Source organism: Clarias gariepinus, chromosome 28 (assembly GCF_024256425.1).
Source record: "Clarias gariepinus isolate MV-2021 ecotype Netherlands chromosome 28, CGAR_prim_01v2, whole genome shotgun sequence".
Classification (NCBI taxonomy): domain Eukaryota; kingdom Metazoa; phylum Chordata; class Actinopteri; order Siluriformes; family Clariidae; genus Clarias; species Clarias gariepinus.
Genome location: NC_071127.1, coordinates 4,676,116 through 4,701,098, shown reverse-complemented (window position 1 = coordinate 4,701,098; position 24,983 = coordinate 4,676,116). Strand labels below are relative to the sequence as shown.

The 24,983-nt window shown below is 39.1% G+C and overlaps 1 protein-coding gene across 1 annotated transcript in view; it reads left to right on the top strand.

Moving 5' to 3' along the window:
• Positions 1-24,983, top strand: part of LOC128515923 (NLR family CARD domain-containing protein 3-like) — a 64,066-nt gene that overhangs the window by 32,768 nt on the left and 6,315 nt on the right. Inside the window, exon 9 of the mRNA XM_053490184.1 lies at positions 13,597-13,770. Coding sequence (XP_053346159.1) covers positions 13,597-13,770 — 174 coding nt within the window. The remainder of the gene's footprint in view (positions 1-13,596; positions 13,771-24,983) is intronic.

Below are 24,983 nucleotides of genomic sequence, written 5' to 3'. Positions count from 1 at the left end.
TGCCTGTGGTCTGCCAGTCAGAAAATTGGAGATCCACTGACACATTGATGAGCTGAGTCCCAGGTGCTCCAGCTTGGTGGTAAGTGTGGAGGGAATTATGGTATTAAATGCAGAACTGTAGTCGATGAAGAGCATTTTCACATAATTCCCCCTCCGAGTGTCCAGGTGAGTGAGAGATGTATGGAGGAGATGAGAGATTGCATCGTCCGTGGAACGGTTTGGACGATAAGCGAACTGTAGTGGGTCGAGTGAGTCTGGTAGTGAAGAGATGATGAAGTCTCTGACCAGGCGTTCAAAGCACTTCATCACTACTGAGGTGAGGGCTACAGGGCGATAGTCATTGAGGGAAGCAGGATGAGGTTTCTTTGGGACAGGAACAATGATGGATTCTTTGAAGCATGTGGGGATCACCGACTGAAATAAAGAGATGTTGAATATCTCAGTGAACATAGGTGCTAGCTGGTCTGCGCAGGCTCTGAGAATACGGCCTGAGATGCCGTCTGGTCCTGCTGCTTTCCTGGTGTTCACTCTTTTGAAGGCTCTCCTCACGTCATGCTCGGTGATGATGAACGCGCTTCCGGTGCTGGCAGTGACTTCCTGTCTGCAGCCGTTAGCGCCGCTAGCATTAGCATCGCTAGCGTCTTTAGCTGCAGCCTCAAAGCGAGCATAGAAAGTGTTCAGCTCGTCTGCCAGAGACACGTCTGCGTTTATCATACCGGATGTTGGTGCTTTATAATCCGTTATTGTCCTTAATCCCTGCCACAGGCTCCTAGAGTCACTCTGTTGGAGTTGTGACTCTAGTTTCCTCCCGTAGCGCTGCTTCGCCTCTTTCACCGCCTTCCGGATGCTGTATGACGCAGCCTTGTACGGTTCCATGTCCCCCGACGCGAGTCCCGTGTTGTAGGCAGCGGTGCGAGATCTCAGTGCGCCGCGGATGGTTTTATCCACCCACGGCTTCTGGTTGGGAAACGTTTTAATAGTCTTTTTTTCTACGGTATCGTCCGCTAGTTTCCCGATGAATCCCACAACTGCTTCCGTAAACACGCTGACGTCACCATCGGAGCTGTTTCTGAACATGTCCCAGTCTGCGTCATCGAGTGCGTCCTGTAACGCGGCCACCGATTGGTCCTCCAGCGCGCGACCTCCCTCTGAACCGGAACTTCCTGTTTCAGCCTTTGTTTGTATTTTGGCATGAGGAAGATGGCGACGTGGTCGGATTTACCAAACAGTGGACAAGATTGTGCCTTGTAGCCGTCCTTGACCGTTGTGTAGCAGTGGTCCAGTGTCCTTTCGCCCCTGGTGGGGCAGGTGATGTGCTGATAAAAGTTCGGCGCTGCGCGTTTGAGGTTGGCACTATTAAAGTCCCCCGCCACAATAAGCGCAGCGTCCCGGTGTTGTGTTTGTTGTTGTGTGAGTGCCTCATGCAGCTCGCATAAGGCAGTGTCCGTGTCTGCTTGTGGTGGAATATAAACGGCGCTGATTATGACCGATGTAAACTCCCGAGGATGGTAAAAAGGACGACACATAATGGACAGTAGTTCCAGGTTTGGTGTGCAGGAGCGTGTGAGAGGAACAACGCTCGCGCTGTTGCACCAGCTGCTGTTCACCATTAAACACACGCCGCCTCCCCTTGACTTCCCCGAGTCCTGTGTCCTGTCCATGCGGTGAACCGAGAAGAACTCGGCCGGCTGAATGGCGTGGTCCGGCACCGCTGGGTTCAGCCATGTCTTGGTGAAGCAGAGGAGATCATCTCTCTGAGAGTCACATGACCTGCTCTTGAGTAAGACACATTCTCTAATAGTAAGACTGAAGCAGAGGTTTTAGGTTCATCATCAATGTCCTGAGGAGAAAGGTTGTTTCTTTTCACTGCACACTGATGATTTGTCACAGAGTCTTTGGGTCATATGTACGTATGTGAGAAGCTGCAGCACAAAACCTGACTTGGTGTGACTGCAGTGTGTCTGAAATGTGACATTCACCATAATTTGTTTACTAGATTCAAGATTCCAAGGTGCTGTATTTTTTTATTGTTTCGCTCATAGAAACCCCAAGTTCCTGCTCCCATGCATTCTTCAGTGATTCAGTGGAGTAAGAATTTTACGAATTGTGATTCGTATATGATAGAAATTAACCTTTTACTATGTGGATTAAGAGCAAGAATGGTGTCCATTTTCAAACAGTAGGAAGGTTAGGAAACTGTGGAAACTGATTTTGTACAAAATGTCTAATCTGAAAGAAATGAAAAAATATGTGTCCTGGGAAGATTAAACTTTTCTGACAACTCAGAAAATGACAAGAATATACCTTTATCATACAAGTTTTTGATAGATATAAGACCTCTAGAGGACCGGTCAAGAAAAACTGCATCAGTACATGATGGTAGAAAAGATATATTGTTTACTACAGGCAAAAGAACAGATGGAGTGATTAACCCGAAATGTTTTCTAAAAGTAACTCATATTCTAAGAGTATAGTTCACCACTAAGCTGTCTGAGACATTTTTAGTGTTTATAGGAAGCTGAGAGCAGATCAGTAAGTAAAGGGAAGACTTTGAAGATGACAATTCTATTTGGGCCCAAACAGGGTGTTCAGAAACTCTAGAAGCGTTAATCCAATATAAAAGCTTGTTAATATTGCAAGCCCAGTAATAATATTTGAAGTTTGGTAAGGCAAGTTTGATCTTGGAAGTTCAAGAACTTTTCTTCCAATTCGTGCATGTTGGCCAAGCCACAAAAAAGAGTTAGTTACTGTATCTGATCCAAAGTAACAAAGAAAGATTTGTTAATGTAAATGGGTATATGTTGGAAAATATATAAGAATTTAGGCAGAATTGTCATCTTGACCAAATTATTACGACCAATTAGCGATATTGGAAGAGAGGACCATCTCCGTATATCTTCCCTGTAAGCATCTTACAAAGCATTAGCATTTTTCCTAAAAATGACCGCAACTGTTTTAGCAACAAAAACACCCAGATATCTGAATCCTTCCTGAGTCCACCTAAAAGGAAAAGGGTATTTAGACAGCATCTCAGCTGCCGGATTGATTGGAAACAACTCACTTTTTTGAAGATTTAATTTGTAACCTGAACATTTACCAAACAAGTAAAAAAATTGCAGGATTGGTGGTAGTGATGAAATGGGGTTAGATATATACAAAAGTAGGTCATCTGCATAAAAGGATAATTTATAAGAAATTCCAAATCGGGTAATGCCTTTAAACTTTTCCTCCCCTTGCAGCCATATCGCCAATGGCTCCATTGCCAAAGCAAATAGTAAAGGCGAAAGAGGGCAATCTTGACGTGTACCGCGAAGCAGGGGGAAAGTTTTAGAATGTGTCGCATTGGTATGTACCGATGCAACAGGGGAGAAGTACAGTAACTGAATCCAAGCTATAAACTTTGAGCTGAAACCAAAATGAAAAACAAATACCCCAATTCAACCCTGTCAAACGCCTTCTCTGCGTCTAGGGATAACAGAATCTCCGCATTGTCAGAGCTCGACGAGAGGATAGTATTAAAAAGTCTCCTAGTATTATAAAAAGAATGTCTGCCAGTCATAAAGCCTGTTTAATCTGGGGAAACAACAGCAGGCAACACTTGCTGAAGACGAAGCACAAGGATCTTAGATAAAATTTTTAAATCCACATTCAACAAAGAAATTGGCCTATAATTGCTGCACAGCAATGGGTCTTTATCCTTCTTTAGCAACAGTGAAATAGATGCCTCAGACATGGTTGTTGGAAGCTGACCCGAAGAGAAGGCCTCATTATATACTCTTTGCAATATTGGGGCTAAAACAGAAGAGAAGGTTTTAAATATTTCAATGGTAAAACCATCAGGGCCAGGTGATTTACCACATTAAAGTGATTTAATTGCCTCTTGTACTTCCTTCATAGACACTTGTCTGTCCAAATCATTTGTTGGGCCATCATTTACACAGGGGAATGATAGTTGATCAAGAAGGTTCTGGTCATTCAGTATTTCTGCATCGTACTCTGAGGCATAAAGTCCCGTGTAATACTTTTTAAAAAATTGAATTAATTTTCTCTGGATCTGTAATTATATCACCTTGAGGAGATTTAATTTTGGGGATCAGTTTAGCTGTATGGGCAATTCGAGTTTGAAATGAAAGTGTAAGGAATCACCACTAGAGGGCACTGTTTTGTCATTTGTAGCATTTGTTTTGCATACTCAGTTTCCCAGAAGGCACCTCCGTCAGGTGATGCGGGAGCACACCTGAACCGAGGCATGTCATTAAATCTTCAATAAATAGCTGATTAGTCTGAGAAACTGAGTCGAGCATTGAATGTTTGTTTGCGTGGACTGTTTATGTGGGCACTTTGTTTGGTAGTTTGGTTTATTTATATTTTGGTTTGTTTTATACAGTATATTGGTTTTATTGCTTTACCTTGTACTATGACTTAAAAACATGTCCCAAGGCACTACTCTATGTAAGTTTTTTGGTGTTTAGTGTGTGTGGATTTGATTCGGTGTTGTCAAGTTGTGTTGTGAGAGCAGATAAGTAATTAGCCTCTAACCCTAACCCTAGCCTTTGAGCGTCCCCTAGCCCAGCCTTTGAGCGTCCCCTAGCCCAGCCTTTGAGCGTCCCCTAGCCTAGCCTCTGTGTTTCTGTGTCCCGAGTCCCTAGTGTTGTGTTTAGCTATTTAGTAAGTGTAGCTAGCTGTATGTTTAGCTATCAGGAAAGTCTCTTGTCATGTTTTGTCCCGTGTCAGCTCCAAACTTACTTTGTGGGTAATGTCCGGTATGTCGTCCAGAAGCCTGTGTCACAACACAGAGCTAGTTCTGGGTATCGGGTATTAGAGCCTGTTTGTCTGTAAGCCTGTGTTTCACCATAAGGCTCAGAGTTTGTCTCGGGTATTAGAGCCTGTAGGTTTGTCTGTAAGCCTGTGTTTCGCCATAAGGCTTAGCATTTATGTACCAGGTATTGGAGCCTGAGTGTTCGTCTGTAAGCTTGTTTCACCTAATATATGTCTTCCACTAGTGCCTTGGTGAGGTCTCATGCCGGTTATAAAGTACAAGTGTTTATGTTTCTTTGTTACTTGTTTTGCTATTAAAGACTCTTTTGTTTAAAAACACCCCTCTGCGCCTATGCCTGCCCTCTTTCTGCCCACCGCCTCGCCATCCGCCATACCACCCCCAACATGACAGAAAGTAATTTACCAGCCTTTTCACCAAATTCAAAAAAAGTTTGCTTGGTACTCAACATTTGCTTATCAATTTTATTGGTTAAAAGTAAATTATACTCTGAATGAAGTTGAAGTCGCTTTTTATAAATTGCGGGTGATGGGGTCAAAGAATATTGGAGGTCCAGTATAGACAATTGATCCGATATTTCCGCCATTCTGGAGTTCTCCGATCTCCTTAGCTGACAGACATATGAAATGATCTGTCCTCTGATATAACACTTGAATGCCTACCATAACATGCTACTGCTAACTGAATTGTTGTCGTTCGTTTCAAAATATAGATTTATATGGGTTGCAAGAAAATCTTTGTAATGGTTATCGGAGAGTAGATGTGAGCTAAATCTCCATTGCTTAAAATAAGTCCTAGCTTGAAGGAACATTAAGTCCAAAGAGGTGGGGGCATAATCAGAAATGATTATACTATGAAAATCACAGGAGCTTATAGAATGCATCATTCTGTTATCCAAAAGTAAAAAATATCGATCCTTGAGTAGGAATGGTGAACATGTGAGGGGGAAAAAAAGAGAAGGCTTTGCTAGCCGGAAATCTTGATCTCCTAGGATTGGATAGACCAATCTGTTTGGCGTAAGACTCTAAAAGTCCTGCAGAGTTAGTCAGCGTTGACTCTTTTGAGGAGGATCTATCCAATATTGTATTTTGCACCAAATTAAAATCCCCCTCTATAATTATGTAGTGACTATCAAGGTTAGGCAGTACAGAAAAAAAAATCATCAAAAAACTTATCATTATCCCAATTTGGGCCGTATACACACACTAAAACAACGGGGACTGTTTGTAAAATACCAGACACAATCACATAACGGCCATGCGAATCTGAGGTCACTGATTCTGGTTCAAAAGCAATGTTCTTGCGCACAAGAATTGCAGCCCCTCTTGCCTTCACACCAAATTTGGAGTGAAAGCAATGACTGATCCATGCACTTTTAATGCGAGAAACATCTGAAGTGCAAAGATGAGTTTCTTGTAAAAAAAATTATATCTCTGTTAAGAAGCTGTGAAAGAACTTTTTTGGCCTTAAAGGTCCTACACATCATATTTTTCATTAAATGTTAATATGATCTTTAGGGTCCTAATGAAAAGTTTGTATTATACGTTAATTAAAAATTCAAAAGGATTGTGTAAAAAAACACTACTTTTACCTGGTAAAAACTAGCTCTGTTCTCAGCAACCTGTTTCAGTACATGCTAATTTAAATGCTCATGACCTCTGCTGAGCCCGCCCCCCTAGTTTTGTGGGGCGTGACACGTGGGGTATAGCCACGGAAGTGTAGTCCAGTGCGGGCAATGCTTTGGACTGCATTACCCACAAAGCATTGACCACAATGCAGTGCTTTGTGGGTAATGCAGTCCAAACTGGAAAACTATGGAATATGGAGCCCGAGCCTGTTTTCTTCAGTCGTTTTTGGTTTGATTTAAGTACGGAACCTACGCGGAAGTTTGTAATATCGCCTGACAACGCAGAAATTAAAAGAATGGACATGCATCGACTGGATTTGTCTCTCATCACTGCATGGGCATGAATTAATGGGCTGTTGCGCTGCCGCGAGCAACAACAACAAAAAGCGGAGAAACTTACCGAGACAATACGGACGCGATGTGTTTACTGATGTGTTTACATGACTTCTTAATCTTCGACAGACATCGTTATAAACCATCTAACGTTACAAAGGTAAGCATAATATAGTTGTCCGACTACGTACACAGTTTGCAACTAGACAATCACCTTAATGCATTGTTTATTATAAACGGGCGATTAGGAATTATATAGAGACGGATGTACACAGAGAAGAAGCCATAACCATGTTCTATGAGAGTATAAGTTAACTTACACTCCGCATTCATCGTGATTATTAGAAAAGGCGATCTGCAAAGAGTCATATAAAAAGAAATTACTCACTGAGCCTGGTGAAGATGAAGCAGGAACACGAAGTGTTAGTACAGATCCATTTTTAGGAGCAGCTTCCTAGTAAAACCTGCTTTATATTGACCCTCGTTTATAAAGCAGGCTGGTGAAAAATGATTATCGCAAACAGCTTTAAAAACTAAATTCAGCCACTGCCTCCTCAGTGGCTCAGATACCTAACCCTAGGTAGGTACCCTAGGTCACTAACCGTAGGTAGTGAATGACGCCTGCTGTGTTGCTATTACACCCAACAACTGTACACAACACTCACTTAGGCAACATTTTGCTCCAGCGGCGAAAAACAATAGCCGACAGCTTCTTCTCACTCGGGGCGGGTCTTTGCTAAAACACCAGTGTCAATCAACTAGTGTAGGAGCGGCCTCTGTCGGTTTGGCGTCACATTGACAGGCATTTGTGATTGGCCTGATTTCAGAAGGGGGATGTTACTGTAATAAACGAAAAGAAAACCACTGGGCGGCTCTTTATCCTCGTAGAGTGGTTGTGTACGCACTCTCCTAACACACAGTTCAGTCCAAACAGATTAAAATAGTGCATGTAGTGCTGTATGACCCCTTTAACACAATTATTTAAACCTTTTACATTTCAAGAGACAAAACAAATATTTGTATATAGTTTCGTCGGGTTACCAGCCATTTGGGTCTGATATAACTATTGGATGAACCTGATACATGTGATGCTGAACTGAGGAAGGAAAGAAAAAAAGAAAAAAAAAACCTACACAGACATAATACTAAACAATTACCCCTAAGCTCCCTTTAAACAACTGAACAGTAGCTTGTGTGCCTTTACAGGTACCTTACTTCTGTTTCTACTCCTGCTAAGCAAACAAACCTTAACTCCCCAATAATTCACTGTAACCCCCACATGTAAAATAATAATCCAAAAATGTATTTCCAATTACCTATCAAATGAAAACTGATTCATCCATCACAAATTTAGTGTATATTAGATTAATAAAGCTTCAAACTTAGAGTTCCTATAACAGTAGAGATTCAACATAAGCTTGTGCTGTGTCTTGTTTAACACATCCAAAAACAGCTGCGTCAGGCACATAATATTACAGCGAACTGTCACACTGAGTCTACAAATCGCTTGCTCTCTTCCACCGATGTAAACTTCTTTGGTCGTTATACGAAGCCTCGCCGGATACAAAAGAGCCGGTTTTAATCCCTGTTATATATTTCGGCCATAACTTCACGATACTGAACCCGCTGTTCCAGTACTTCAGGGCTGTAATCTCCAAGGATGGCGATCGGATTCCCTTTATATTTTAGTTCCCCTCGCTTTTTACGCGCTTCGTGGACTACCTTATCTTTTAACTGGTAGTGATGAAAGCGGACCACAACTGCTCTTGGCCTCCCCCCTGCTTTCGGTTTAGAGGCGAGGGATCTGTGCGCTCCGTCAAGCTCTGGGGGGGGGGTGGCCATGGGCCGTGGGACTTCCAGGGATTCTGGCACTCCGATTATTCTGATATTATTCCGCCTGCTCCGCGCTTCCAGATCAGCGGTCTTAGTTTTGAGTTTAGCATTGCTCTCCGCTAGCGCTGCGAGGGAAGTTTCCAAGTGTTCTACCTGTTCATCTAACGATTCCGCATGAGACTCCAACGTGGTGAGCCTTTGACCGTACTCAGACACAATGGCTTGTACGTAGTCAAGCTTCACTCCCAATGCTGAAATAACGGTCCTAAACTCGGCCGCTAAGGCCGCTCTATGTTCTTCTAGTAGGCCTGTTAGGGCGGCCATGCTCACCTCGCCCAAAATCGCGGGTACTTTGGCTTCTTTACTAGATGCCTTCGCCGCTCTAGTTGTCATTTTGGACATATATACTTATTCAAAAAAGAAAGATATAGATATAATTAGCCTTTATAGTTTTATCGGGAAGAGTTAGAGGGGTATATAAAGGGGCAAATGAAATTTAATGGGGAGGCGAGACAAACACATCTATCAGATATGCTCTGTTTTAAAGTTTTTGTTTATTAATCTTGTCTGGTGAATTTAGACACACTGTGAGGCTAATGCTGTTAACTGTAGCTTGTACTGGTTTTCAGTAGCAATAGACATGTGTGTGGATATAAGAGTGTTCTTTCGCCATGATATGCTTAATTTCACCTGTTTAGTGATATAAAGTGATATTAGTCATATAAAATTGAAAACGGGACTGATATGAAGTTACATTTCTGGTGGATCGGTAGGTTAGTGGCTAATAGTTAGCTCTCGTTACCTATTAGTGACAGTATAACTTTTATATAGCTGAACATTGACAACATCAGTTAGTTGCTGTGGAAAATATATTTTTTCACGTTAGATTTATTAGAATACGGATTCGAAAAACAGCAAAAACGGCTGTGAAATGAAAATCAGAACATCAGACATACAGGATCTGAGATGTATTTCAGCTGGAACATTAACACACATTTTGGAGCACTCTAAGGCTTATATTAACTTGTTTAAAAAAAAGAAGTAGAATTGGGAAGATTTAATATGAGAGTAATATTCTAAATCATGTTTAACTCTTATGTTCCTAAGGGAAAATTTGATATTAATCACATCCATATGTCATGGTGAACAAAAATTTATGAAATTTAAATGTTATGTAAATTTACATTTACATAACATTTACAGTACAAGCCCTTATATTACACAAACACACACACACACACACACTGTATTGTTTGTTCTCATAGACCTGTCCTCGGGAAGTGTGTCTTCCATCTTTCATACACATTACAAAGAGGCTCAGGGGGTATAAAAGTTTTACATTAGACACTACGGGCCCTATTTTTATGAGTGTAGACCCTATTCAGTCCTATTCTCATGACTCTATTAACCTGTAAGTTCTCTTTGTTCTACTTTCTGTTAATCATGTATTTCTCTACCGTGTAATAAACCCTTTAATTACACCCTAAAAAATGCTGGGTTAAAAATAACCCAATCTGGGTTGTTTTTAACCCAGCTGCTGGGTAACTATTGGACTAACTACATGCTGGGTTAATTTAACCCAGCAAAATGGGTTATTTTTTTTAACCCAGCAAAATGGGTTAAATATTCAACCCAAATGCTGGGTCATATTTAACTATAATGCTGGGTTAATTCTACCACATAAATTGGTCAAATGTTCTACCCAGATGTTGGTTCATTTTAACTGGAATGTTGGGTTAATTCTACCTCACAAATAGGTTATTATTGTTTTCATGTTTTACAGTGAATCTGTAAAAAAAAGGACCCATGTCTGTTTAACAGTTAAATTACTTTGATATACTGGTTTATTACAACAACAAAAAAAAAACTTAAAAGTTTTGCAAACCATACATATATGCAATAAACAACATCCTATTAAATGTTCAAAGAAAAAAAAAAAATTTAAAAAGCACAAGAACAGATAATCAACAGCGACATCATTTCTATACTATTACTCACAAGGGCAAAATGGAATAATAACACAAATAGGCTGAGGCAGGTTCTACAGAGCAGGATCTCTTTGTGACATTAGATATCTTTTCTGCAGAACAAAACTATCCAGCCCTGGTCCTGTTTTAACATACAAACACTGTCTATGACTTTTCAAGTAGGCCTCGCTATTTCATAGCAACATTACAAAAAGTCCTATACAGGGGCACACTGCTTTAGAAAGTTAATGTCAAAAATATAAAATGCCTTAAAGCACACATCAACCGCCCCAAGTAGTGTGCCATGCTCTAGAGCCTGTCCCACCAGAATGACACATGCCTGAAAGCAGCGCTGGTCATCATCCCCCAACGTCAGGATGTACAGTAGGGGTACGGCCTTGACACTTCATCCTGCTGGAGGTATTCCACCATGTTGGTGACAACCTTAGAAAGAAATGAAAGAAAGTAAAAAAATTTGGTAAATAACAAAGATTAAACTGAATAAGACTATCAATTTAATGTGTAATAGGATTTATACTAAATAAAAAAAAATAAAAGCTAGGGTATAGGTAACATGAAACAAAAACATGGAGACAGCTACTACCAAAAATAAAATATGCAAAATAAGCATGTCTTTTGGGATAAAGCTCATATATATATATTTTTTTTTGTCAGACTAGTTGATTTTGTGGTCTGCGTTGATTTTGAGCTAATTACCGAGGAAATGCATTGTCATAGCTGGGGTCATACTGGCACATTACAATCACCCAAATATTAATCCTTCCATCTAGTAGTTATCTGTACAGCTGACTGCTAGTTAATTTAGTCTAGGTCACAAGCAACTTTGGTTAAAGAGGGCTACCTGGTTAGCTTACATGCAACAGTCATATTTGCATACTTGCCTTGAAGGGGTAAAGGTGTAAAATATTGTTATAACTCGGGAGAGACGCGGGCGACTTTTGACCGCGGAGTAAATTACTAGCTAGTGAAAAACGGGAGGGTTAGCAGGTGTGTATATTTTTGAGAGGGTCAGTGTTTTGTAACACCCCAGCATTTTATTGTCTAAAACAGTGAGATTAATAAAGTTATAATGTTAACGTAGTTGCTAACGCTAGCAACCTAACTAAATGCTAGCTTCATGCTAATACTACAATTACAGTTTCGTCACCCTGCAAACATTCTACAGAGAAAGCTAAAAAGCTCAGACATCTTATCTGTTTCTTTCATACACAGGTGGGGTTCTGTGGCTAACTAGCAGCTATTGTCAGCTAAATTAACTTACCTCAGACCAGCCTGAAAGTTTAAGTGTAACCTTAACACGGTAACAGTAATAAATCTTACATATAGTAATCATTTTTCAGTCATATGTGACTTAGGTGAGTGAACATGTGTATACAGACCTTGTATTTAACGTCATTTTCCCCTAAATGAACCGCCATCAGCGGTGTGGGAGCTCAAGAGAGACACGAAGCTCTGACTGACAGCCGCTGAATATACCGGTGAACTTTGGGGAAGGAGCAAATTAAACTTGAACCCAGCAGCTGGGTTACACAAAAACTACCCAACTCTCTGTAAATAACCCAGAAAAATGACCCAACAGTGGCAACCCAGCGCTTGGGTAGAAAAAACAACCCAGCATTTTTTAGTGTGTAGGATGCCAACTTCAAATATCCACAAGTAGATAGGAAAAGCCTAGGCCTGCACATTGGTTGAAATCTAGAAAACAGAATAGATGTTTAATAAATAATAAAAAGCCATTGATGTATTAGGGATGTGCACGAGTACTTGATTAATCGATTACTCAAACCCATCAGCGACGATCGAGCATGAAACTGACGATCGATTGGCTCTAAAAATGCATTTTTTAAAATTGAACTACTTTTATTCTTTCTAATTGGTTATGCTGGTATTTGGGCGGCAGTCTGATATTTAGTTGGTTACGGCTGTGGAAAGTTGCGGTCTAGAGACAAGACCGGAGCACAGAGCGAAAATGACTTCTAAAGCACGCAGTGATGTCTGGGTTGGGGGCTTTAGTTGCCGTGGGGGCGGGTTTAACCGATTCACTCTGCTCCGGCAGCGCTTTACTGTAGCAGTGAGATCACACTGAGCGGGCAGGAGGCTGCTCCGAGAGCCGCGTGCGAAAAAAGGCACCCCTTTGGGACCGCATCCCTGTTCCGGAAGCTCCGCAGCACCAACAAGGGGGATCCCTTTAGTTGCCCTTGCTTTAAAGTAACGGGAGAAGCGCATCCACTACGTTATGATTGGCGTAGTTCAAGCTCACATGCATTTTGTGTAGATTTACATATTTATGTATCTAGGCTATGTGATTAATTTTATATACAATGCGCCATGTAGAAAAAGCGCTTCAACTTCACCTCATGCTGTTATTTTTTTTAAATGTTTACTTTATACTGTGATGCAAATGCCCCGCCCCTTGCTTAAACTCCACCCGCAATTAATTAAGTAATCGTTTCTCAAACCTGTGGATTACTCGAAATGAAATATGAACAAAAATGCCCATCCCTATGATGTATAATGTAGCATATAATACAAGTTTTGCAAAAAGCTTGTTAAGAATGAATGCAAAGTTAACACTGAGATATTACACTCACAACAAGAGCTAAAAAATTATAAATTGAAGTCAGATAGTTAAATGTCTTTAAATTAGATATTTAAATTACAAAAGTAAAAACACACATTTAGCCTTCAGCTGCTCCTGTATTTGATCGTTGGTTATAGGAGAGCAGTGGACTAAAAATTATATCAACTGGTACTGTGCTTGTTTTTCACCATCAACTGGTATTGTCTTTGTTTTTTCACCATGATTCAGACTTGATCATCCTTGATTCTGCAGTAAAATAAATCTATATTTTTATAAGAATGGCTACTGTTGTTTCTCCATAGCCTTTGTTTTATATATTATTACGCCTGTATAGTGTACTTTAAGTCTCTTAGAGAACCATTTTGTAGACTCACCATGTTTACAATAAAATACAAACCAAGATGTAAATCTGTCAGTGTGTAAAATTTTTTGTAAGTGTGTCATTGTGTCTCTGCAGGTTGTGGCAGTGTGGTGTCTCAGATGAAGGCTGTGCTGCTCTGAGTTCAGCTTTGAGATTAAACCCCTCACACCTGAGACACCTGGATTTGTCCTATAATAATCTAGGAGACTCAGGAGTAAAGTGTGTCTCTGCTGTACTGGAGAATCCTGGCTGTAAACTAAAGACACTGAGGTAAGATCATCTCTCTGAGAGTCACATGACCTGCTCCTTAGTAAGAAAAACTAAATAAAGTGGCAGTCCCTTTTGTGGCTTGGGAGACAGCTTCACCCAAGGGCGCATGTTATATTTATTTTTGAGTGAAAAATAAAACATGATGTCACACACACACCTGCTGCCGCCATATTGGAGGAGAGAGCATCTAATCAAATCATTTTTCTTTAAAGGTGTTATTTAAGGGCAAAATATTTATTTGATCTCCTGGATATTTTTTAATATGCAAGTATGCTTAAGTTTTTTAAGATGTGGAGTTACATCTCTGGTCAGTGGGTTGTTTAGTGGCTAATGGATAATGCTTAGCCTTCTTTAACAATTACTTATGGTATAACTTTTATATAGCTGAACACTCACATTACAGTCAATTGGTTGCTGCAGAAAAAATACTTCATGTTATGTTCATTAGAATACGGGTTCAAAAAGCAGCCACGGATGGGAAATGCCATATAACATCCCCAACATAAGTGGGTTTAAAATAGAGATGAAACCCGGATCCATTAATGAATTTGAATCCTTTTGAATCATTTACTGAATGGATCTGGGTCTCATGAGTCCTTTGAGTCATTTGAGTCAGTATGGATTTTGACTGCATTTTTCTATGGTTTCTCCACTAGAGGACCCTTGTAAAATGTAGAATCCACTAAATCCTTGGACTCATGAATCTCACACCCTCAGATCTGTCTGTTTCAGTCTACATTTTGAGGCCGACATATCCGCTAAATCCCCCCGGAAGTTCGATTCCCCGATGATGCTGTAACCTCTCGCAGCCAGAGGTCTAGAGAGGGTGTCTGTAAGCTCAGGCAAGCGGACGTAGAGGATAGCGCTGTCCTCGGAGTGTGTTACCCAGCGGTGCGTGAGCAAGCAGTTCAAAAAGATGCGTTCGGCTGACGTCACCTGGTTCGAAGGAAACGCGTGATAGTCTTCTGCCCTCCCGACTGAGTGGTAGTAGTGGCCTTAATGTGGAACGACTAAATTAGGAAGAAAATCGGGGGAAAATCTTAAAAAAAAAAAACATTTTATATTCGTGATTCGTGAGTCATATAAAGGATCAGCTTATTTAACCCATATAAATCCAGATTCACTCATCTCTAGTTTAAACTGGGATTTTTTTCCCAAAGTGCATGTCACCAAAAGGGGGAGTTCCATGGTGTGAACCCGCTGAAATGGTGTGTTTTTGAAAGGAGTTAAACAGAAAGAAAATCAGTCATGCAGGATCTGAGCTGTATTTCAGCTTCAATATTAACACACTCATTTTGGTGTACATTAACACTTAGAATAACTTCTTAAAAAAGAATTAGAATTGGGGAGATTTAAGATGAGCATTAATTTTCTATACCATTTTTAACTCACATGTTATTCAAGGAAGGTTTGACATCAATCACATCCTATTTTATGCTAAATAAAAAAAATATCATACACATTTACATAAAATTTACAGGATTAGACATCATATTACACTCACACGCATTTACACACATTAACAATACAGTATTTTTTTTCTCATGCACTTATATTCATTTGTGTCTCCCATCTTTATGTATTACACAGAGGCTGAGAGTCTATAAAAGTTGAACATTAGACAGTACATGAGCATTTTTTTTTTTACCAACATAGACCCACAGGGGCTTTTACCCTCAGAATGAGCATTACCATCAAGCCTAAGAAGTTTCCTATAACAATAACCCTATAATAAACCCTTTAATTACTTTGTCCTTGAATAATAAGTAGTCCTGCTAAAAAAGTGTGATGTATGATTTGTATGATTAGTTGTCTGGTGAACATATAGTGATATATGGCCTTATACTGTAAATGTTGTAATCTAAAGTCATATGATTTTCCATTAGCTCGTTGTTCACAATGAAACATTGATTTAGTTGATATTAAACCTGCCCAAACAGGTTTTAAACATGACTTCTGACATGCTAATATAAAAGGCTAATACCTGCTAATTTTAAATTTAACCTCTGACAAGTAAATAGGAAAAGCCTAGGCTTCCACATGGAATAGAAATCTCTGAGCTATCAGTCAGCTAGTAAAATTGTTTAATAAAGACATGTTTTGTTTATAGTTTTATAATTCAGGGCTTTTTATTTACTTAATGATCAGTCAGTAATATTGTTTATTAAAGACATGAGTTTTAATTCTCCTCAAGACTGGAATTAGTATAACTTGGTTTAAATTCATTATTGTGTTCCTTGATTCTGCAATAATATAAATCTACAGTGAAACCTCGGATTGCGAGTAACGCGGTTTGCGAGTGTTCCGCAAGACGAGCAATGATTTTTAATAAAGTTTGACTTGGTAAATGAACAAGTCTTGGTTTACGAGCACCGAGTATCATGTATCACGCATGCGCTTCTTGTTTTGATGCTAAGCGCCACGTGATCACAACTGAGCCAACGGTTTTTCTCTCTTGTGCTTTGGAATTGTGGGTAATCGTCTCCCCTGCTGGGCCTTAGTGCGCGTTTCTCACTGGTAAAATCAACATCCGTGCACGCATGTACTGTTTACTTTAACACTGTGACCGCGTGTGTGTGCGTAAAACATATTTTATTTTGTGTCTGTATGTGTGTGTGTACAGCGCACGTGTAAAGCAAAAGCTAATTTTTTGGTCTCATTAGAGAGGTTAAAAATCCATTTTCTCTCGGCTCAAGGCTCAGGGATGGTTGTCTAATCCTGCTCGTTAATAGGTAATAGAAATTATATAGTATTTTAGTGTTGACTGTATGATATCAGCAGCTGAACATTTAAAGAAGAATGTTATATTAGCTTATCCCCAAATTTGGGTGGGGTTACAAAAACACAATGTTTATACTGTTCAATAACAAGAGCTGGTACCAGGGGTCCGTTCTTCGTACGTCGCTTGACACATCTGAGATGAATTGACACATCTAAGATGAGATCATCGTGCTAATTACGATCTGGCTAAGTTGGTTCTTCGAGCTCACCTGTTAATGATAATTAGTATAGCTGGATTGAGTTGTCTAGGATTATTGCTCGTTCGTGCATTGGTTTAAAAGGCGATATGCATCGACAGTAGAAACACTGATCACGAGCCCTTTGATTGGTTGACGAAATGGAAAAAGAGCAGCTCAACTTTTTTTTGTGTGTTATGCGCTGAACTGCCCCCGCCCACCCCCCCACCCCCCCAATCAGATGTGACCTCGCCATTTCAACCAATCATAACCCGCCAGGAACGCAGGCTAAATCCTATTAACATGAAATAAACCTGCTCCCGAGCAGGTTCAAGCTTACGGATATGTATGTCCGAAGAACGGACCCCAGGTCACCAAATATTAAAGATATGTTTGTGATGCATTTAACCCTATTCTGTGCTCTCCACAATCAAGGTTAACATTTGTTGGCTTATTTCTCTTTCCCAAATAACCATGATTAAAAGGATATATTCTATTTAACAACCTTTCTAAATGTTTAAATAGAAATTTCATCTCATACTGAACAGCCTCTTCCAAAATACCATGCATGATATTAACAGCATAATTTTCTGTGATTTTGAAATATTGCAACGTATTAAGAATACTATCTTTTTATGCCAAATGAAGAGTTTAATGTTGGGTCATCTATGAAAGTGAGACAGTTTTAGTAATTTAGAACTGCTGATCTTAATGTCAAACATGACTTATCCTCTGAGAAAATTGTCTAAGCAGAAGATTTATCAATTAAGCAAAATCTACAGAAATTATTTGCTCTAAAAAATTTCAAAAATCCAAGAATACTATGCATACCCAAGTTATCACGTGTAATTTGTGCAAGATATGTGCCATATACAGGAACTTCGGCAAATGGAACGGCAACTCCAGTAGTTTCTAACATTTTCAGGTCTTTAACTAAGGGTTTCAGTATTTCATTAATTCCATATTTCTTAGCATCTTGTGCATAAAACAGTGATACCAGGTGACTGTTCATTAAAGCAGAATGCGGACTGGGTGGAAGATTTCTAAGGATGAAGTAAAGGCAGCCAACTTTATCTATGGCCTTTTTTGAGCCTTAAGTATTTGCACACATTTAAATTCATGATAGTATAATTGAATTTGGAGGGTAAACTTACTTCTTAAAAACAAAGGATGAAATTTGAAGTAGCTTCCATCACAGAAGTCAGACTGAGTACATATTTGTGTCATTTCAAATACTTTCATTCTTAATAATTAATTGAAGTGTTTTCAATATGGGAATATATAATCAATGTCACTGATTGGAACTTGCTCACATTCCAGTTTTACTAGATCGTTTGGTGTCATACTGTACCTTACTTCTACAGTAGGTGCAGTTCAATTGCAAGGCTGTACTATTTTCCATTTTTTCCCTAAAATATTTCTTCCATTTCAGCTGGCTAAAAGGATTGTCCAAACTTTTAAATAGCTTCTCTGTGGCTGATCTGGAGGGATTATGGGTTGGTGGCAAGTTCAGTTATTTGTTACACCACTCCCCAAACATCTGGCTATAACGGAGGCACACATATCCTTGCTGTTAGTTGACATTGAAGGGCCTGCTTCAATATTTTGGTACTGGGATGAAGTCAGGACTAAAACACAATGAAAGGAATCTTTTCCAGAATGTCTTGACAGAATGGCATCTGGTATTCCCCTCACAAACTTAGTTTGCAGTAAAGAGAGTGATCATTTTCAAAGGTAAAATGCAGGTTAAAGTTTGCAGTTTTAATGTGTGTATGTGTGTGTGTGAACACCACCCCCTCCTCTCCTGCCTCAGCTTCACACACAGCCTGATTCTTTTCATAGGTAAAGTGCAGGTTAATTAGTTTTATTTTTACTTTTTCCACTGATTGGAACTTGCTCATACATTCCAGTTTTACTACAACATCGGTTATTAAAGATAGCGTCTATTTAGAAAAAATGCCCTAACGATTTCGGAGCTTCAGGAAATCTCCTGGCGCTCCCAGCTTAATTAAGGCTTATAAAGGCTATGTAGTCTTATAAAGTTTTATTATATAGTTTTTGCACATTAATCTGGCAAACTTTTTCTGATGCACACCCAGAGTCAGTTTTCTGAAAGTCTAGATATAAAGGTATACATTTACTTTGCTTAAATTCGTGCAAATAAGAAACTCATATTTAAATAAAATTCTAGATTTTTTCTGTAATTTTAGTACTGTGATTGTAAATTCGATTGCTACTGGGATGTAAAAATGTAATTTGTTAAAATGTTTTAGTTATTTATTAAGGAAAATTATGATGATCATAACAGCCTACTGCAATGAATTATATATATATATTTTTTTTTTATATATATATTTTATATATATATATATATATATATATATATATAAATATATATATATGTATATTTATATAAATATATATATTTATATTTTATAGAATTTGAGTTTTAGGAAATTCTCAGGCGCTCTACACATACAGTAGGTGGACAACCAGAATGCCTATTACAGTCGCACTCACCGCCATGGGAAAACAGCAGCAGCCAAAATAAATCAGTTTCATTTTAAAGTCATTCGTGAAATGACCGCCAGGTGGTGCAAAGTGACATTTTTTACTCTACGCAGTTTAAAATATAATTAAGTCAATAAAAAAGTCTTAACAATATGTTGTATAGAAGAAATACTACAGTGATTGTAATTTCCACATCTGAAAACTTTATACAACAAAAATGAAAAATCTGAACCAGATATATTGATATTTATTGTATAAAAATGAGTCAAAAAAACAAACATTGGTTAAATGTTGTTTTGACAGATGATCAAGTTCACTAGCTGATCATTTTTTTTGTACAAAGAATGAACTGTTATATCTCTGTTTGTAACTGTTTATTGTTATATTAAAAAATTTATTCAAAAATACATCAAACTTTAAATATAGAAACTTGTAAAATAGACTTTCAGAATAAAACATTAAAATAACTCAAAAAAGACGCACTAAAAATGCTGTGTTGTTTCTGTAAACTCATCGTTGGGTGGTTTATGCTGGGTCAAAATTCTGGGTTATTTCGGGTACTTTAAACACATTGTTGTGTTGCTCATGTTGGGTCAGATGTAGTAAGTCATTTACAAATGAACACCTGGTTGGGTTATTTTGACCCAACAACTAGTTTATTCTTTATTCTCTGGTTTCTTCAAACGTCAGCCTGCAAAATGTTTGAAATATTACTGTTATTGTGTCACAGGTGTAGTTTTCGGAAATTTGAGCTTCAGTAGGCTACATCCCCCGGCGCTCTGCGCATAACACCAGTCCAAGGCAGCCTTGTAAAGAATTTCTAAACGTGGGCAATTGTTGTTTATTTTACAATATTTGTTAATTTAATTTGGTGGCAGTGGGCAGAGGTGCACAACGGAGCACGCGGAGGCAGCCCGCCTGCACGGAGTGAAGGCGCCGCGAGAGCGCGAGGATCAAAGGGTGGACTTCCAGTGTCCTGTTTGAAGTCCCTGGACCGCGTCACATTGCCCCGCTCGCATGCCACTCTGTCCTGCTTCACCGCATCACGTACTTCCCGGACTCAACTCCGCGCCTTGCCTTTATAATGCGGAGCCTGAGATCTTAAGGTTAATTATCGCCGCCGGCCCGAATAGGCGGCTCCGTCCCTTTACATACCTGCCGCCTATCTAGGGAGCCTACGGAGTGAGCGAGAAGCGATAGTATATTTGGGCGCACGCCCATCATAGGCGCACGCCGTGACATATCGTGATCCACGTCTTTAACTTCGTAATCTAATCAGCGCTCAGCTGCAGGCATAAAGTAAAAAAAATGCGTTGGGGAAAAAACAGCAAGGAGACTCACCCTGACCATTTTAATAATTCACGTATACACAGAGTTTCGGTTCATTTTCTGACACGCTAAACGTGGGCCATTGTTGTTTATCTCCTCCTCTCGCACGCATAAAGTTTTCCCGAGCGCGGAGGAATTTTGTTGTAATATTTAATAATATCTATGCCGTTTAATCAGGGGCTCTTATTCCTATTTGTCCTGGGATGTTAGTGTTACTGTGTGTGCTTAATAATGGCAGGCAACGTTCAAATGCAAATTATTCACCCTCCCCAGGTGTGAATCAGCTGTTCTCACCTATACATTCAGATAAATTAAATGCACCCCTCCCCACTTTAAGACCTGGATTTTGAAGACCTGCAGTGATTCAGGTCTCTTTTTAAATTTCTGCAAATTTTATCTTCTGGATTTTAGATTCTAAGATTGACATTATTACTGTTTTACTGGAATAGAAGAAATGGAGATTTTCTTTATCATAACATAAATTGTATTGGTTGTAATCACTCTATACACAATTATTTGTCATTGTGAGCGCACCTAATAAAATTAAAGTCTTATAAAGGCTATGTAGCTTATATTGTTTTACTATATAGTTTTTGCACATTAATCTGACAATGTTTTAATTTTATGGTCGTTTATTTTCATTTATTTCAGTTAATAAATCTACTACAAATTTAAAGAACATAAAATATAAGATGACACAAGACCCTACACGTGTAGCTTTTCTAATTACACGTAAAAATCTCTTTTTAAATTTGTGCAAATTTTATCTTCTGGATTCTAGATTCTAAAATTGACATTATTACTGTTTTACTGAAATAGAAAAATGAAGATTTTCTTATCAGAACATAAATTGTAATGGTTGTAATCACTCTATACACAATAAGTTTCTTTGGTATTTTTTATAAAATATTGAAAGTTAATATTTTATAGAAAATGAAAATAACAAAAAATATTTAATTTGTATTTCCCATCTCTAAAATAGCATAAAAATCACGGGTTGTGTATAGAGTGATTAAAAACCGGAACAAGGCATGTTATGATGAGGAAACTTTCTATCTCTTCCATTCCAGCGATTAAAAAACGGTAACAATGTCAATTTTAGAATCTGCAGGAGCTGAGTGGTCTGAGCACAACCTCTCGCAGGGGCGCTTTTCTCTGAATACGCTGTGTTCACGGTGGCGGGGCTAAGAAACACGCATCTCGGTTTATTCATTTTACCTCCTTTTACATTTAGGCATTTGGTAGACGCTCTTATCCGGAGCAACTTAGATTTTTATTTGGGGTAAAGTGACTGATGTGCCCAACGTTTTTCAGCAGAGCCTACAGTATGTTTCAGTAAATAATCTACGACTTTTCATGAGTATGTAAGACCTCTCGACACCTCTCTCTCTTTCTCTCTCTCTCTCTCTCTCTCTCTCACACACACACACAGCAGACACATTCAAATGCAAACAAATCACCCTCCCCAGGTGTGAATCAGCTGTTCTCACCTTTACACATTTGAAAAAACTATATAAAACAATATAAGGCTTGTTATAATAAGGAAACTTTCTATCTCTTCTATTCCAGTGATTAAAAAACGGTAAAAATGTCAATTTTGGAATCCACAGACGCTTATGGTCCGAGCACAACGTAATAATGTTTGTATGATAAAATGACTCGTGGCATGAATCTACACGAAGCTGAACTCAAACAGCAAAGAGAACATGGCGCGCGTGCGCTCTTTCACGTCGAATCGAGAGATTTATAAGAGATTTCTCTTTCCCAGAAATACGACAAACACACATCTATACGTGTTAAATAGCGCTGTCTTTGCGGAGCTGTGCAAAACGCACGCCGGTGTGAGCTGCTTTATTATATATTAACATATGTTTGCTTTGTAGTGGACCGCGCGCACACAACCTCTCGCTGGCGAGCGTCTGAATACGACGTTTAACGGGGTGGGGAGAAGAAAACACCGCACCGGCAGAAGTAGACTAATTATTATGAATGCGTCGGGGAAATTGACTGGCCATTTTAATAATTCATTGATAAGTTGACACACACAAACACACACTCACTCTCTCTCTCTCTCTCTCTCACACACACACACACACACAGCAGACCAAATCGTCATTAGCACGTCCCTCCCCAAACAGCACAGCAATGAGATACATACATTTAAACAATTTATTCATACAGATGTACCTGTGTGTGTATGTATGTGTATGTGATCCTGCATCAGCGCGCGTAAAGTTTTCCAGAGCGCACCGGCAGAAGTAGAGCAATGTTTATGAATGCTTCGGGAAAAACAGCAATGAAACTCACTCTGACCATTTCAATAATTAATTAATAAATCAGTGATTTCTTTGGTTTCGGCTGTGCTGATGGTGATAATGTCATCTAGTCGTCTGCGCACAAGTGAACGCGCCTACAATTCACTTTACATACGAATTACATAATCTAATAATTTGTTTTCCATTAGTTTATATAAAAGCCAGACATTTCGGTTTCTATAAGTATATATTTTTCACGTCTGTGAGGTGAGTATACACGGAGTCTCGGCTCATTTTCTGACGCGCTCAAGTTCACTGAAAACAATACAGAATAGCGCACCCTGTTTACTTTCTTCATTTAACAAAATCATAAAGTTTTTTCGTCATTGTGAGCGCACCTAAATAAAATTAGAGTCTTATAAAGGCTGTGTAGCTTATATAGTTTTACTATATAGTTTTTGCACATTAATCTGACAGTGTTTTAATTTTATGGGCATTTAGTTTAATTTATTTCAGTTAATAAATCTACTACAAATTTAAAGAACACAAAATAAAAGATGACGCAAGACCCTACACGTGTAGCTTTTCTAATTACACATAAAATCTAAAGGCTTAGTGTGTTAACGTTTACGTTGCTTAAATTCAATCCTAAAAATATTTTTTAAATAATTGTAATTATAAATTTGTACTGTAATGTTAATACTGTGATTATGAATTCGTTTAATTACAATGGTTCACTTGATTTTATCTGCAACTACATGCGACTATAGCCGAGCTGCGACTCATTAATCCTGGAGAGAACGAACTAAGGCCTGAGGCGTCAGTCTGTAGTTATATAGCGCCACGCAGCGGTAAAAGCCAGCAAACGCACAAACCCAAATGTAGTTGTCGTGCGCGGCGACGGTAAAAGTCGCATACTGCCTGTCCACCTACTGTAACACCGGCCCAACGCAGCCTCACCTTGTAAAGAATTTCTGAAAATCACTGCTGGCTGTGATGTCTCTGTAATGGTAAAAACAGCTGAGGTATTTTATTTTGGGTATTTCTAACTGGTCTTCTTTGGTATAATACGCTTATAGTAGAATATATCGCGGCTGTGTGACGCATCCTGTAGTTTGCATTCCAGGCTCTTTGGTGGAGGCTGTTGATGTTTGTTTTAAACATTTTCTTGTCTTTAAACTACTTAAAGCAGTGTCTTTCCACCTGGAAGTTTCTCTAGCATACTGTATATCAGATTGATGGATACGAGTCCTCATCTGTTACATTTTTGAGGACATCATTTTTAACAGCCCAAATGTAATCAACAATATTTTAAACAGTTTTATTGTTTTTATTTTAATGTTATTTTGAAGTAAATGAAACAGTAATAGCTAAAATAGTAAAAATAAATAGTTTAATGGTTTAAATAGTTAAAATAAATAGTTCGAATATTAACAAGGGGAATGTTTGATGTCATGTGGGCATTATAAGATTTGTATTGAAAACTTCTAACTAAAAAGTGACAGCTGGCACACCTAAAAATAGATGCAGGATTTTTTATAGTCTAAATAAAAATGCTTTTCTAAACGTGGGCTATTGTTGTTTACTTTCTCCTCTTTAATTTCCTACATAGTCTAATCAGCGCTCAACCGCACGCATAAAGTTTTCCAGAGCTAATCTAAATAATATTTATGCAGTATAATTGGGGAATCTTATTCCTATTTATTCTGGGTTGTTGTTCTTTAAGTGTTACTGTGTGTGCTTTACAGAGTCAGACAACATTCAAATGCAAATTATTCGCCCTCCCCAGGTGTAAATCAGCTGTTCTCACCTATACATTCTGTCACGGTTCCTCAGTCGGCATGAGTGTTTTGGTGGCTGCAGGAGGCGAGCTGGCGGTTCAATAAAGGTTTTTATTTAACTTAAAACACAACACAAAAGTAAAAGTGAAGCGACATCCGCTAAGCGGGGCGGCGGCTGAGGAGCTGAAGCGACGTCCGCTGAGTGGGGCGGTGGCTGAGGAGCTGAAGCGACGTCCGCTGAGCGGGGCGGCGGCTGAGGAGCTGAAGCGATGTCCGCTGAGCGGGGCGGCGGCTGAGGACGATGCTCTTCCAGTCGCTCCACGACTCACCACCTTTGCTTTCGAGCAGGGGCGGAGGTAGCGTGTCGTCCTCACCGTTCA